The sequence below is a fragment of the Cotesia glomerata genome, linkage group LG9 (assembly GCF_020080835.1).
Source record: "Cotesia glomerata isolate CgM1 linkage group LG9, MPM_Cglom_v2.3, whole genome shotgun sequence".
Classification (NCBI taxonomy): Eukaryota; Metazoa; Arthropoda; class Insecta; order Hymenoptera; family Braconidae; genus Cotesia; species Cotesia glomerata.
The window spans coordinates 1,668,373-1,684,572 of record NC_058166.1 but is presented as its reverse complement, the minus strand read 5'-3'; the positions used below and the strand labels follow the sequence as shown (position 1 = coordinate 1,684,572).

General features: G+C 28.1%; 1 protein-coding gene across 1 annotated transcript; it reads left to right on the top strand.

Annotated features, from left to right (window-relative positions):
* The first annotated feature begins 2,311 nt into the window (after positions 1 to 2,311).
* Positions 2,312 to 3,166, top strand: LOC123271700 (protein STU1-like). The gene has a single exon (XM_044738089.1). It carries the CDS (start codon positions 2,312 to 2,314, stop codon positions 3,164 to 3,166), a length of 855 nt encoding a protein of 284 aa, XP_044594024.1.
* Positions 3,167 to 16,200: the final 13,034 nt, after the last annotated feature.

Sequence of the window (16,200 nt, the reverse complement as noted above, 5' to 3'; positions counted from 1 at the left end):
ATAACGTCGGAAATTGATAATTTAATTAAAAATTTTCTCTTCGTATTCGATAATATTTATTATTAATATTATAAATTTGAAAAAATTAGTGATTTTAGGTAAATGTTTGAAACATATTCGGCTCTTTTAAAATGTGTTTCAGTATGCTAGGTCGTTTTGAAAGTCAAGGTTTTTTTACTATGTATATTGATGCTTAGATACGCACAAAATGCAGAGAAATATTTATATTTGTAGTGCACAAACTCCAATTACAGCCATATTTTTTACTATTTTCAAACATTTGGATAGACTTTTTGACTCATCGACTCATCTGTTCTCCATGGTTTTAATTCAGTTATTCTATTTGCTGTGAAAACTAATGCATTACTTCTTTAAATTACCGGCCCTAATAATAAGTAATTAATATTTAATATAACAATGAATTCATAATTAGAATAATTGAATTATTTTACATGTAACTTAAAAAAATTGAAGTATGTGATCATTAAAGATTGATTTATTAAATTTTTCTTCCTCAATTTTTTCTCAAAATTAGTTCCGAAAAATTCCGACAGGTGGCGCATGAGCGCTAAAACTTCTCGCAAGCAAAGAGTTGACTTAAATATTATAAGTTCCAAGTAAAAAAATAATTTATGCGTCTCACAGAGTTTGTTATTTTAATTTCTATAATTACCGTGCGTAATACTTGTGTCTTATCTGCAACATTAGTTGTAATATCTCACATAAATAATAAAAATATAAAAGAATAATTAAAATGATATGAAATGATATGCGTTTTTTAAAATAAAAATTTATCTATAAGTGCAATGATATTTATTTTGATGAAATTAACAGCCGGCTCCTGAATTATTCGCAAAATTATGATTAACAAGCAATAATTGCCAATAGCGGCTTAAAACACACGCATTTCACACAACCTCAATACATTGATGAAGTGGTTCAACTTTAAGTCTATTTCTCGATTTAATAATATATAAATTATATTGCATTTAGAAAATTATATTTCTAAATTTCAGTTCTGCTTATAATATAATTGATTGGAAAATTGTGAAATGTCTCTGGAGTATTTTTGTATTTCTGCATGTATTTTTTACTCACTCTTTCAATATGTTCTGTATTTCTGAACATTCGGTATAGAAAGACTTAGATATTACTTTGGCTATTTTTATTCTGTGTATTCCATGTATTTTTCAAACGTAATAAATCTTTGAAATTATAATTTTTTTCTTATGACCGATGGAATTTTTGAAGACAATATTTATTATCGTAATAATCACGGCAGATCAGCGTGATAAAAAAAAAAATTATTGAAATGAAACAAACAAAACCGATAAAATTTTGAGTTGGCTTATTTTTTTGTTCAACAACTTTGAATGACGTTATCTTTTTTTGGGTATCAAAAATCGTATTAACTTAAAATTTTTAAGCATAAAAAAACAATTGCTTAAATATATTTTTTTGAAGAATAATAAGCAGAAATTCTTCTACACGGTTATAAATATTAAATTAAATAAAAATTTTCACTTCTAAATTATTTTGACTCTTTAATTCGTCAACCATTTAAAATTCTAAAGTATTATATTAATTTTAAAAAGCATAGTACTGAAAATGTCCAATAGGTGGTGCAGAGTCGTCAGAAATTCTCGCTGCAAGAGACTCGAATTATGCTTATATAATCTCCAACCGAAAAAAAATTAATGTGTCCTACAAATTTTTCCATTTCTGTAATTCTTAATTCATCATTATCGTTCAAAATATAATTTTGTCTTCAAAATTAATTAGATAATTCCTATAATTTTTTTGTTTTACAAATAATTTTAGAATTTTGTAACGTATTTAGTGTACGCGGTTGCAAAATATTTTACTTTTAATGAAATTCGTAAAATCTATTTACTAGACTTTAAAAAAATTAAAATACACAATGACGCACACCAAGTACGTTCCAAATTTTTTTTTAATTTTTAAATTTACAACAAAATTTTTTTTAATTTCTGAAAATCATAAACAATCATATCGGACGCCAGGTAAACGTTTAGAATCAAGTACATTTTTTTTTTTAGACAGATTTAGACTGGGTTGGTTTGAAAAATTTGCTCGAATGTTATAGCAGCCAATCAGATAATTGTTACTTATAATCGAAATGTCTATACAGGGTTATGAATAAAATAGATCAAACGAAATACAAAGATATTGTCGAAAAATTAAAGCGGTATTTATATTTAAGGGTCAAAACTGATCTCGCTAGCGTAATAGATTTTATTGTGATTTATATTATAATCTAGATTTAACCGAGATGGAGTCCCGATTCACAATGGAAGAAGAACTATGGTTGTTGGAGGAGATGTTGCAGAAGCCGCCACACCTCGTCCTCAACCACCTGCCAGAAACAGCGAGATCATCGAGCCCTAGTCCCGAAAACATCGCAACACCAGAGCCTTACGATCCGGCCAACCCGGGTTTTGTGAGACCTGATCGGAGACCAGTCAAGTTGCCGAGCACGGAGACAGTGAGTCCCAGCATGGGGACCAGTGTGCCCAAACTTCAGCCGCAAAGAGTCAGCCACGGGCTGTTTAAGCGCAAGAGGCCCAAAATGCTGATCAGACCAGCCACGACCGGTTCGTTGAAACTGGCCAGGAGGCCAGGAACTAGTGCCAGCCAAATGGAGGACCTTTTTGGGGCCAGCCCCACTCGGGAAACTCCTCCGACTCCAAGAAGGGTACCGGACAGTGCCAACAATGTGGACGAAAACCACAACACAACTACCAACCCGGGCCCACGTCAAAAGCGGAGTCCCCAGTTGATCGCTGCGTCACAGAAGACGAAGCCTGCCAGGGTTGAACCGGTTGTACCTGTTGCTGAGCCAGTTGCAGAAACGGTTGTTGACCCAGTTGCTGAAACTGCTATGGTGGATCGTGCTGCACCCGCTGATCCTGTTGTACCTGCCAGTGTTGAAAGTGTTGATCCTGTGGTACCTGCTAATGATGTGGTACCTGCTGCTGAACCTGTCGAGCCTATGGACACTGTGGAACCTGCTGTAGAAAGTAGAAAACCTGCCGCTGAAACCGCCGTTGAAGCTGTAGAACCTGTTGAGAGTGTACCAGTTGCACCTAAAAAGAGAGACATCACCGTCCGGGCCCACGTCCAAGACGCAGTCCCCAACGGGTAGGCCCGAAGATCCGAGACTCCAGTGTGTTCTCAAAGAACGTGCAAATAGTAGTACCACAGACGAGTGCTCCACCCACACCGACCTGCGACAATTGGGTCCTGCCAGAGTTCCCAACACTGGAGGACTACCCAGAGTCATTCTCAGAGGAACTTAGAGACCTGTTCACTGGTCCCCAAAAGATCAAGACGCCATGGGAAAAACTGAAGGAGACCCTGGTACCGTGGGAAAACATCCAGAGTCGACCTTTCCTACCAGGACAGAAAGGCAAGCGCACGTTCAGCGCTTATGATAAACAAGGGCGGATCTGGAAGGTCACCCAGACCCGCAACCAAGCAAAACCGACTCTACAACTGACCCAGCAACGACTTGAAGACTTGGTGGGAAAGTTTACCTAAAGAAAAGTGGCAAACCAAGTTCACCACTTTTCTTTCCGAGGAAAGAGGGGTATGACCCAGATTTTACTTTTTGTATTTGAGTATTTTAGTTTATTACTTAAAAATTGATAGAAACAATTATTGTTGTTAGTACGGCGATTAATTATTTAATTTTTTGTATTCATTTAAAAATTTTATATTATTGTTACCGAAGGTATGATTAAATTGTAAAAGAATTTAAAAGACTGGCAAAATTATTCTAAGTCCCGAGGACCATTTAGTATGGAAACTCAACGAATGGATATAGAATGAAAGAAATGACGATTATTATTTTTGTAAGAAATTAATTAGGTGAGCGAAAATTTTATAAGTCCCGAGGACAATTTAGTATGGAAAAGCCAACGAATGGATATATAATGAAGGAAATTGCGATTAAAATAATAAAGAATTGTGAATTTGACGAAACGAATGGATAGAGAATGAAGAAAATTGCGATTAAAATAATAAAGATTTGAGTTTCAAAAATAAAAACTTAGAATTTGGCGAGACGAATGGATAGAAAATGAAGGAAATTGCGATTAAAATAATAAATCATTATTTTTGAATGCTAGTTCGAGAACACCGGACAGGTGTCTAAAACGACTCTTCCTTTTCGTTACAAGAAAGTTAGGAAATTTTTTTGTAACCGTTTGTAAAGCTTTTCTTTTATTTGAAAATGAATCATTAGAATCATTCTAGATCATGTGTTTAATATAAATAATTTGTAAAACATTTAATAAAAATCAAGTAAAAACCTGCAGTCACTATTTTACGAAAACAATCATTTATAAATCTCATGATTTATTTTGATTATTGAACAAACGATCATTATTATGATTCAGTTATATTTTTAACACTTTGTTGTTCATTTATAAATTTCTTCGAATAGACAGTAAAAAATCGAATTAAAATATTAAGAAGAGATCTTCTTGATTATTTTTTACTAAAATTATTCCATCAATCATTAATCTACTAAATTTTATCCTTTTGTCTGCAATATTTAACAAATTTCTAATTATTAACCTTAATTTTGAATTTAGTACCAAAAATAACCAACAGGTGGCGCATGATCTTTTAAAATTCTCGCTGCAAGACACTCGACTCAGATGTTTTAACTTCAAATCAATTAGAAATTTATTTTTCTTAGAGTTAGTGATTGTCTTGAGTTTATAGAATTACTTTCTGATATTTAATAAAAATTTTATTACTCATAAAAATAAATTCTTAGAAAAATTTCAATAATTTTTTTCTACTTTTGTCATGTTGCTTTGTTTGAACTTGCACGATTCTTAGCATTTTATAGTGTGAGCTTAAATAATACTAAAGTAATTCTCAATTGCAATAATTTTTTCGTTCATCTCGATGCTAGACTCTTTCTTTAATTCAGTTGCTGGAAATGTCGTTGATCATCGGGACCATCGAATAATATCCATTGTATCTTTTTAGTGGCAGAGTTTCCTTTGAATATTGTAAGAACTTCTCATTTCGATGAAAATGCGTTTTTTTCACAATTATGACATTTTTCCATTATAATTAATGTGAACTGCCCCATGTCGGCTGAATTTTTAGATGTGCTTAGTTTACTTATCTGCTTTTTTTAAAAAGATCTTTTTTATTTATTTAGGTACATTTTGTCATCACGTCACAACGTAAAAGGCGAATAAGCCTTAGTTTTCATTCGAAAATAATGGTAGATATTTAAATATGCGCACTGAAAATGAAAAGGTCTATATGAGACAAGTGATCGGAATTGATAGCCAAACTCATTAAGATAATTATATAATAGATAAAACCTTATTTTTTGGTATTTTAATGAACATATAATATCGAATTTTTTCAACAATCTGGTGCTCAAATATCTTACCAACTCTCTTTCCATATTAGCAACTTATTTACTGCATCTAAAAACAAAAGAAGGAGGAAATTATTCATCTGAGTTACTTTCGTAATTGTATGGATGATTTAGTGAAATTTTGAGAGCTTAGAATCAGATCTAAAATAATTTTAGCTTCATTGAACGATAAGTCCTGTTGTAACAGAAAAATGGTCTATTAGTAATTCACAAAAATTTTGATAAATTTGAATATTCTAGCTGAAATATTTTAATAAGTGCATATTTTGTTGTTTGTTTACAAAAATTAAAATACCAGAATTAATAGTAATTTTTCTAAAAAATTTAAAAAAATTTCGGAAATTAATTAATTAGTATTTATTGAAATAAAATTAATATCAAAATTTCTTAATTCTATTCAAATTTACTTTTTTAATAATTCATTTATTAACTATAAATTTATATGAAATTGTTAAAAAAGATTTTAGTAATAGTATAAATTTTAATTTTTGAAGTTTGAAAACTAGTTCTTGGTTTTGCCACTAGGTGGTGCATGGTCGCTAAATTTTCTCGCTAGTGAAGAGTTAGTTAGAAGCTCATAATTTCAAAATTCTATGCAGAATAGAAATTTAGAATTTAGTATCAAAAAATTCCGACAGGTGGCGCATGGTCACCAAAAATTTTCGCTGCAAGATACTTCACTCAGATTTAATAAGTTACAATCAAGGAAAAATTTATGTGTCTTACACAGTTGGTCTTCTATTTGATTAAATGAAAGTCTTTTGTTAGGTTTTAATAATATAGCTTTATTCTTATAAATTTTTGACTCATAGAAAAAAACTTTCGTTTTTTTACACACTTAAATTAATTGATGTAAAATTAAACTTTATTATTGTGACTTGTTTTTATCAGAAGATGAATTTTATTTGATTGCACGTTCAGTGTTCCTTATCGTCAGTTACTTTTAGTGGTCTTAAATCATTGGTACTATTTGTTAACATATATATTATCAATGGAAATCTGTCAATCGAAAAAAATATAAGCTTTGATTAATCCGTCTGTTCGTCAGAAGATTTTAATTTAATTGTGGTCCTTTATTTCGATAATTTTAAAAATTAATGAACGTCATTCAGAATAAAATTTCTATAATTATGCATATCTAATGCAGAAATTTATGAGCATATCATCTCAAGATAGAAATGATTTTGTTATTAACTACAATATTTATTTTAATGGTAAGTCACGAATAAAGATTCTTTGAAAGTCTGTTTAAATCTTTGATATGAAAGTAGAAGTTCATGTTAATATAATTATTGTTTGAAAATTAATATTTTTAAAAAAATTATAATCTAGTATAATACCAAGTGAACTGTTTTTGCAAATTTTTGCTATCAACCTCTTGCCATTAAAAAAATAATTAATAATTAAAATCAATGTAACAAATCTACTCGCAGAATTTTAGACCGAATAAAACATTTAGGAAAATTTTTGTTTTAAAAAAAGTAAGGAATAAAACTTTTATTATTTCATCGAAGAAATTCATTAAAATTTCACCAACATGGAATTGATTTTTAGCTTTCTTAACCGTGAAAGTAATTAAATCGTTTTTCTGACTAAATTTCAATTCAAAAATATTTATTTATGGTCACTGCTACGAAATGAAAAGTAATTAATATTTATCGAAGTTGAAATAGAAATTATAAAAAAAATAAAATTTATTTGCACAGAGCCGATAATTTAATAGCACTTAAAAACCATGATTTCAACATTTTATGACATTAAATCGTATCTATCAACGATATTATCCATAAAAATGATATAAGAAGCATATATTATGAAAGGAAAATGATTGTTGAAAATAAAATTTTTCGAGTAATTGCAATTTTTACATAAAATTTTCATATTCAAAATTGATAAATGAATCAGAACTACACTCATTTTTTACAAATTTAGAAAATAATGACAAAATTTTTAAAACTAGTTCTAAAAATTTCCGATAGGTAGTGCATGAACGCCAAAATTTCTCGCCAGCGAAGAGTTGACTCAAATATTATTAGTTCTAAGTAAGAAAAGAATTTATGTCTTACAGAGTTTGTTATTTTAATTTCTACAATTACTGTGTCCACAACTTGTATCTTATCCTCGGCATTATTTATTTAACCCAAGACATAAGATCACATGTAAATAATACCATCAATAAATTAAGATGATGTATGTCAATTTTGGAACAAAAATTGATTTGATTAAATATTTTTGTTGTTGAAATTTACGACTGGATTATCTTCAGCAGTGAAACATGTGTAAAGTAGTCAAACTTTAATTGTAGTTTATAAATTCAATAATATTTACATTATTTCTGTGTTAGAGAATTTGAAATTTAAATGATATCATTCGGTTCTCCAAAACTTAGAATTTATTATTTCAGTAAGTATTTTTCTTTATATTTTATCTCTTTTTCGAACGTATTAAATATAAGTATAACGTATTGAGTAAATTTCAAACGTAATCAGTCAATGAAATTATGACTCTATTATTTTAAGGTTCGCAATTGAGTTGATATTTATGACAATAAATTTCTGTAGTACTGTTAGAACTTTTTATTATTTTTTATAATCATCAACATTTACATATTTTTCGGACAATATATTCTAAAATCTTTTAAAATTTCAATACTTGAATTAAACAGAATATAAAATTAACTTTCCTTCGAATTTGGCCTCGTAATTGTCATAAATTTTCGTTAGAATTTCTTTCTTAATTTAGGAATGCGTAAATTGTTTAATGTAGAAAAGGAACTTGTCCCAGAACTCCTCTAATTTTTGCAAAGGTTTCTTACAGTCTTCGCAATCCCATTCGCATTTAAACCACTCTTCTTACATTTTTATTATTACAATTTTTTTATTAGTTATTTCAGTGTTTCATTTTATATTATTTTAACGCCCTGAACTCTTTAAGCGCAATAAAAAAAATTATTTCGACAAAACTAACGAAAGTTAATGAAATTTTGATCGCTTTTCTGATTCTTGACTAACATTTCTGAAATGAATTTTACTTGGTGTCAAAAATTATCATTCTAAGTTATAAATTTTTAGTATAAAAAAATATAAACGTTTAAATGTATTTTTTTGAAAAATAATTAGAAATTCTTCAACATGGTAATAAATATTAAATTAAATAAAAATTACTATTGTTAAATTATTTTGATTCTCTAATTTGTCAAACATTTAAAATTCTAGAGTATTACATTAAAATTTGGAAATTTAGTACTGAAAATGTCCAACAGATGGCGCATAGTCGTCAGAAATTTTCGCTGCAGGAGACTCGAATTATACTTATATAATCTCTCACCGAGAAAAAATAAATAAGTCAGACGAAAATCGTCATTTATGTAATTTTTGATTTATCATTAAAGTTTGAAGTATATTTTGATCTTCAAAACTAATTAGATAATTCGTATAATTTTTTTATTTTACAAATAATTGGTAATTTTTGAATTTTGTAACTTTGTAACTTTGGACGTGTTGTAAAAAGCTTTATTAACTTAAAAAATTATTTTTGTTTCGTATTTTATTCTAAAATTACATACGCATTCAATCGCAGATATGTTTCCTATCATTTCGTCGGTTGAAATAGACTTATTATTCTCTTATCAGTTATGGTCTTGATAAATTATTTTGTAGAATGTTCATAGCATGGTGAGAGTTTGATAAGAAGACATAGTTGTTATGAAAATTAATTAATGAATAAAATTTAGTAAACTTATCTTAAATATTTTACATGTATGGTCTTGTAACGAAGCCATGGACTTTGGACTCACAGACATTTTGTAAGAGCTTAATTTCCAGGCGGAATACATAATTAAGCTCCAAGAAGTCTATGTAATAATAGTTTCATGTAAATTTTTCATAAAATTAGTTTAATAGCAATAGTTTAAGAAAAATTGATTCGTAAATGAAATGGATACCATTGCCCGTGTAAAAATGATATGATATCATTATGAAGCTCATAATGAATATCATAATGAATCTCATATTTTGGCACTAATATGAGATTCATATATGAGCCATATCAATACTTTGGAAACCCGTAATAAGTAAAATACCTGTGAGAACGAATATTTCTTAAGTAGATTAGTAAAATTTTAATTTTTTCTGTTAATCAGAGGAAATGTATAACAATTGAGAAAAACAGTATTTTTATCATGCACTATACTGTTGAACTACTTAACTTTCCTCCTTGATTTTCTTAACTTGGAAGAATATTTAGAAAAACATTGACTATCTTGGTTTAAAAAAAATTTTTAACTGAAAAATTTTTTTCGTCTTAAAATAATTATTTTTTATTTTGAAAACAATTTATATCGTCCTAAAAATTTCTTTAATTTAATTATTTTGCATTATTTCCTGTATATAGTTCTGACTCAATAACTTTATATCACGATTTAAAAAGGCTAACAATATCATTATGATTTTATGCAGATATGACCATTATTAAATTTTGAATTCAATTCATTATCATTATGATTTCATAATGAAATTATGTTAATATCATCATGGAGATACTATCCTAACGAATTTCCAACAGTAAAAAAAATTTTTTTCTTGAATTATGAATAAGAGGCAACATTATCATTACAATATCATAATGAATTTGAAAAATTTCAGCCTGATCCACAGATTCGGTAGAATCTGGCGCCAAGTTCCGTTCAAATCCGTTGTAAACGGAGCGCCAGACTACCGAGTGTGTTTACTGTAAGCAGAACGGTATTTCGAGGTTGCAAAATTTTATTTAATTCAACGGTACATCTTGTTTCTAAATTTTATATTATAACAGTAATTCATACTTTATTTTACTGATATCAATTAATTATATTCAATTATAACAATTAATTTACTTGAAATTATTAAATTTTATCAACACAAACTATAGCAAGCTCAAAAATTTCGATCCTGACTTTTTTTCGATGTAAAAAGTGACATGCCACAGACTAAGTAATTCGAGAATGCATGGTAATAGTCCAATAGATGGGAAACTACAGTTAAAAAAATAAATTTCACAGCTTGCATCTACACCCGCCAGAGTACGCTGCAATTATTTTTACATAAACTGTAGCTTCAAGGGGATAGTTTGCTATAAGAAATGCAGCCAACTTGAGATTTAAGTTGGTACCAATTGCAAATTTTACAAATCCGAACAAAACAGTTTGCACAAAAAATCGCGCCAAGTCACGTAAAGCTATTAAGAAAAAAAATTTTTATTTCTTTACAAAAGATATAAAATAAAAATTAAAAATCCAAGTAACCGATATGGTTGTATATGATTTTCGGAAATTAAAAAAATTTTTGTTGTAAATTTAAAAATTAAAAGAAACAATTTTGGAACGTACTTGGTGTGCGTCATTGTGTACTTCAATTTTTTTTAAAAGTCTTAGTAGATAGATTTTAGGAATTTCATAAAAAGTGAAATATTTCGTAACCACGCACACTAAATACGATCCAAAATTGTTTCTTTTAATTTTTAAATTTACAACAAAATTTTTTTTAATGTCCGAAAATCATATACAACCATATCGGTTACTTGGATTTTTTAATTTTTTATTTTATATCTTTTTGTAAAGAAATAAAAATTTTTTTTCTTAACAGTTTTATGAACGTGGACTTGGCGCGATTTTTTTACAGTGAAACTGTTTTTGTTCGAATTCCATCATGAGTTTACGCAGATACTATTATGACTTCAGTATGAAATTATGCGTTTGTCACTATGGTTTGGTCACGAATCCCCATGTGACCGATCCATGTAGATCAAATTTTATAATAAATATAATCAAATTACTAGAAATTTTCTTTCTCCAACAAGAAAAATCAAAATTTTATAATCTAGTTAAAAAAAAATTCATTTCCATAAGTATTTTACTTATTACAGGTTTCAAATGTATTGATATGGCTTTTATATGAATCTCATATTAGTGTCAAACTATGAGATTCATTATGATATTCATTATGAGCGTCATAATGATATATCATTTTTACACGGGTAAAACATACGGTTTAATAGCCTTAAGTAAGTTAAAGGTATTTCACCGTAGATGTCATTAAAAATTTGATTTTTTGATTATGATCCGGAATAAGTCAATATTTCTTTATTGTTCATATCGCCAATATTGTCATAAATTCTAATAATTTTTTTTTATTATTAATATCTACATAATATTTTTATCTCAATATTTTCTAAATTTCTTTTTCAATATTTTGTTCAATCTTGTTTTGGCACCCTGATCATTGAAATGGAGTTATAATAATACATCAACTACTTAAGCAAGATAAAAAAAAATTATTGGAAAGGAACGTTGAGCACAAGTCAATAAAATTTTTATTGTTTGTCTTTTTTTTTGTGCTTAACATTTTTGCAATGGATTTTATTCGGGTACTAAACATTCTTACATTAAGTTAAAATTTTCAAGCATAAAAAAACATAACGCTTAAATGTATTTTTTTTTTAAATATTAAGTAAAAATTCTTCTTCATGGTAATAATTATTAGAGTAAATAAAAAGTTCTACTGCTAAATTTTGACTCCCTAGTTCGTCAAATGTATTTTTTTAAAAAAATAATTAGAAATTCTTTTACATGGTAATAAATATTAAACAAGATAAAAATTTCTACTGCTAAATTATTGTGACTATCTAATTCATAAATTATTTAGAACTCTAAAATATTGTATTAAACTTAATAAACATAGTACCAAAAATGTCCAATAGGTGGCGCAGGCTCGTCAGAAATTATCGCTGAAAGAAACTTGAATTATACTTATATAATCTCCAATCGGGAAAAAATTATTGTATCCTACAAAAATCGCCATTTCTGTAATTTTTTATTTATCATTAAAGTTTAAAATATAATTTTATCTTCAAAATTAAATAGATAATTTGTATAATTTTTTTATTCTATAAGTAATTGATTATTTTGATATTTTGTGACTCAACAGTTAACTGGACATTCACTCGAGAAGCTGGCAGTGCTTGAAAATTTTCAAGGTGGAAGTCGAGACTTTTTATAATTGTTAGGTCTTAAATAGGACTGATAATTAAATTGAATGTTTGCTTTTTCATAATCCATTAAACTATAATTAATATTATAAATCTGAAAATGAATCAGTGATTCTACGGTCAGGATCATGACTCCTTCCGCAGTTATATCTCCAGCGTATATTTTCGCCTTGAATTCCTTATTTTGCTTATATTTCGTATTTAATTATTCATATTCAATCGAAGATATATTATCTATTATTTCGATGCTTTTAAATAAACTTTGTGTTCCTTTTTTTGTGATTTTTTCTCGTGCTTAGATTGGTCAGATATTAAGAGTTAATTGCTATGAAAACTATTGAATAAAATCTAAAATTTAACTTCTGATATCTTACGTGTAAATAAAATAATTTAAGTATGTAATGAGATATTTATTTATCAAGATTTTTCTTACTTAGTGTTTTTTTGTACCCTCTAATTTTGCGTTATATTTCCTTGGAAGTATTCAAATTTAACGATCATCTTTTTTTTCCGTCTGTGTTCCTTATCTTTCGCTTTTTTCTTCTATTTTGTCAATGAATACTAAAAAATGGAAAAAATCTGATGGAACAAAATCATTTGGATCACGCGTATAATACAAACGACTTGTAAATGATTCAACAAAAAAAAATTGACTATCAGCCATCACTTCTTTGTCATTCCTAAATCATACAGATATACCATGATTTATTTTTATTTTTAAACAAACGATCACTATTGCTATTTGGTAATATTTTGAACACTTGGATATTCATTGATAAATTTCTTTAAATACTTAGACAATAAAAATTCTAACAAAAATATTTAGAAGAGATCTTCTTGAATTTTTCTTACCATAATTAATAAATTTACTAGAAGTTTCTAAGCTACTAACTCAATTTTATTATTTTTTTGTCATATTTAACAAGTTTCTAAGTATTAAACTTAATTTTTAATTTAGTACCAAAAATCACCAACAGAAGGCGCATGATCTTCTAAAATTCTCGCTGCAAGACTCTCAACTCAGATCTCTTAACTTCCAATCAACGAAAAATTTATCTCACATCATTAATCATTGCCTTGAGCCTATAGTACGACTATTCACTAAAAGTTTATAACTCATCAAAATAACTTCTTAGAATAACTTATGTCTTTCTTTTATTAGCATGCAGCTTAGTGTTCACTAGCTTGAATATTAGCATATTATTACAAACTCTCTTAAATACTCAAAAAAATTTTGTACCCTGAGAAATGAGACACATGATTTAAGATTCTTCGGTTTTGTGGCATCAAATAATTAATAACCATTGTTTTTGCAGACAACTTTTCAGACGAGTTACGTTGTTTTTTTTTCAATTTTTGATAAGGGTTAATAATTTCCTTTGTTATCCGGACCACTGAATAAAATCCAATGCACATTTTCATTGACAGAATTTTCTTGCAACTTCAAAAAACTTGCAGAATAGAAATTTGAAATTTAGTTTTGAAAAATTCCGACAGGTGGCGCATGGGCACCAAAAATTCTCGCTGCAAGATACCTCACTCAGATTTTATAGCTTCCAATCATCGAAGAAATTGTTATTATCACTGTTTGGATACCAAAAAAGTTATTTAGGTTAACATTGTCATTAAAAATACAATTTTGGTTTTATTTTTTTTTCATATAAAAAAAATTTCTAACTGAACTAAAATTTATTTTCGTTAAAGAAACTATATTGTTTAGTCTTATTTTTACAAAAATGTGAATTTTTTTCTGTTTTTATCAGCTTTCTTTTTTTTGATTTTTGTTAAAAACAATACGAAAAAAGAGTAAGAAAAATAAGACACATTCTTTTGCTTTTCATCGTTCATTATAATTTTAATATGTAAAATATAATGGTTAAAACATTCTTCACTCAACCGTCAACTTTACTTAACTCAGATTCTTTCTTTTCCAATCAATGATAGAGTTAATCATTGTTTTAAACCTATAGAATGACTATCTAATAAAATTTTATAACACATTAAAACAAATTCTTCGAAAAGTATTGGTTTTTCTTGCCATGTAGCCTTACGTTTACTTGCATTATTATTAGCATATTATAATAAACTCCCTTGTGTACTTTCCAACATTTTTTGATCCATGATTGACACATGACTTATGAATTGTCTGTAGCAGTTGATTGAAATAATTTGTAACTTCACTACTTTTTGCAGACAAGTTTCTAGACAACTTGAAATGTTTCTTTTTCTAATTTTTGGTTTTAGTGACTAGTCCTTTTTAATAAGGGTGTTCTTTGATATTGTATCTAACAATGACTCTAGGATCAGCTTTTGTTTTTAGTTTGAGTAAGTAGTTACTTCTTCTTAATTATTGAAAATGTTCCTCGTTATCTCGACCACTAAATAAGATTCAATGCATATTTTTATTAGCAAAGTTCTCTTTCAACTTTCTTTAAAAAAAATAAAATTTTTGTTAAATTGAAAATCATTTTTAAAGTGCGTTGTTTCTCAATTTTCGATAGGTGCCTAGTCGTTGAAGAGACATTTATATTGAAAGTGAATGAAATAATGCGACTCCCGAATTCTAGATCGAATAAAAAATTTTGGTACACTTTTTTTGTAGAAAAAATAATTATAAATATTAAAACTTTTATTATTTAATTGAAGAAATTCTTTCAACTTCGAAGAACTTGCAGAATAGAAATTTAAGTTTTAGTTTCGAAAAATTCCGACAGATGGCGCATGGTCGCCATAAATTTTCGCTGCAAGACACCTTACTCTGATTTTATAAGTTCAAATCATCGAAGAAATTATTAGAATCATTGTTTGACCACCAAAGTAGTGTTTTAGGTTACATTGTCGTTAATAATGCAATTTTGGCTTTAATTTTTTCCATTAAAAGTGATGGAAAATTAGAAAAACAAATTAATTAACAATTGAAAACTTTTCTTTCTTACACAATTAATCTTCTATTTACTTAAATGAAAGTTGTTATTGCTAAGTTTTTATAATTAAGTTTTATTGTCATAAATTGTTGACGAAAATGAAAACGACTCTCGTTGTTTAGTAATAAAATCTATTTTTGATGACAACTATATTGTTTAGTCTCATTTTCACAAAATTGTAGATTTTTTTGTTTTGAATACCTGTGAAGATTTGAAGACGATTGTGTTTTATTATGCTGCTTGTCAGAAGATTTCAATCGCTCTGCTGAATTTAAAAAGTATTTAAAATTGATTGATTACAAATTCAATAAAAATTACGTCTCTAGCGTTAGAAGCATCAATAATGCAGAAATTGGTCTTGATGAATGTTATTACTAGGGCCGAGAATTTAGTTTTTTTAAAAGAGAGAGACAGAAGATAGGCGTAGCCAAGCGTTCTGATTGGTCGTAATAAATGAATTGTTTTTTGATTATCGATATTAATTGAAGACAGCAGCTTGAATAAAAAATAAAATTTAGATTGCTAATCCAACATGAATATATAAAAAATATGTCAAAAAAAAAACAGGTTAGTGTGCAGATGTGAAGGTGCTTGTAAACAAATACAAGTCTGTGCTGCTCAGATAAATAAAGAAGAGAATTTGAAACACCGTGTTGTAACTAAAATGTTTAATGAAATGAATAAAAGTGAACAGTGACAAGCTGGCGATTTCGCTGGAGATCGTGTAAAGGAATTGCTCCCGGTCTCACTGGTAATTTTGCTGGAGATCGCACTGACGGTCTTTTTAAAGGTCTCGCTGGAGGTCACGCTAGAAATCTTGCT

Excerpts from the sequence above, each read along its gene's own strand:
- LOC123271700 (XM_044738089.1), top strand. The coding sequence starts at position 2,312 with ATGGAAGAAGAACTATGGTTGTTGGAGGAGATGTTGCAGAAGCCGCCA.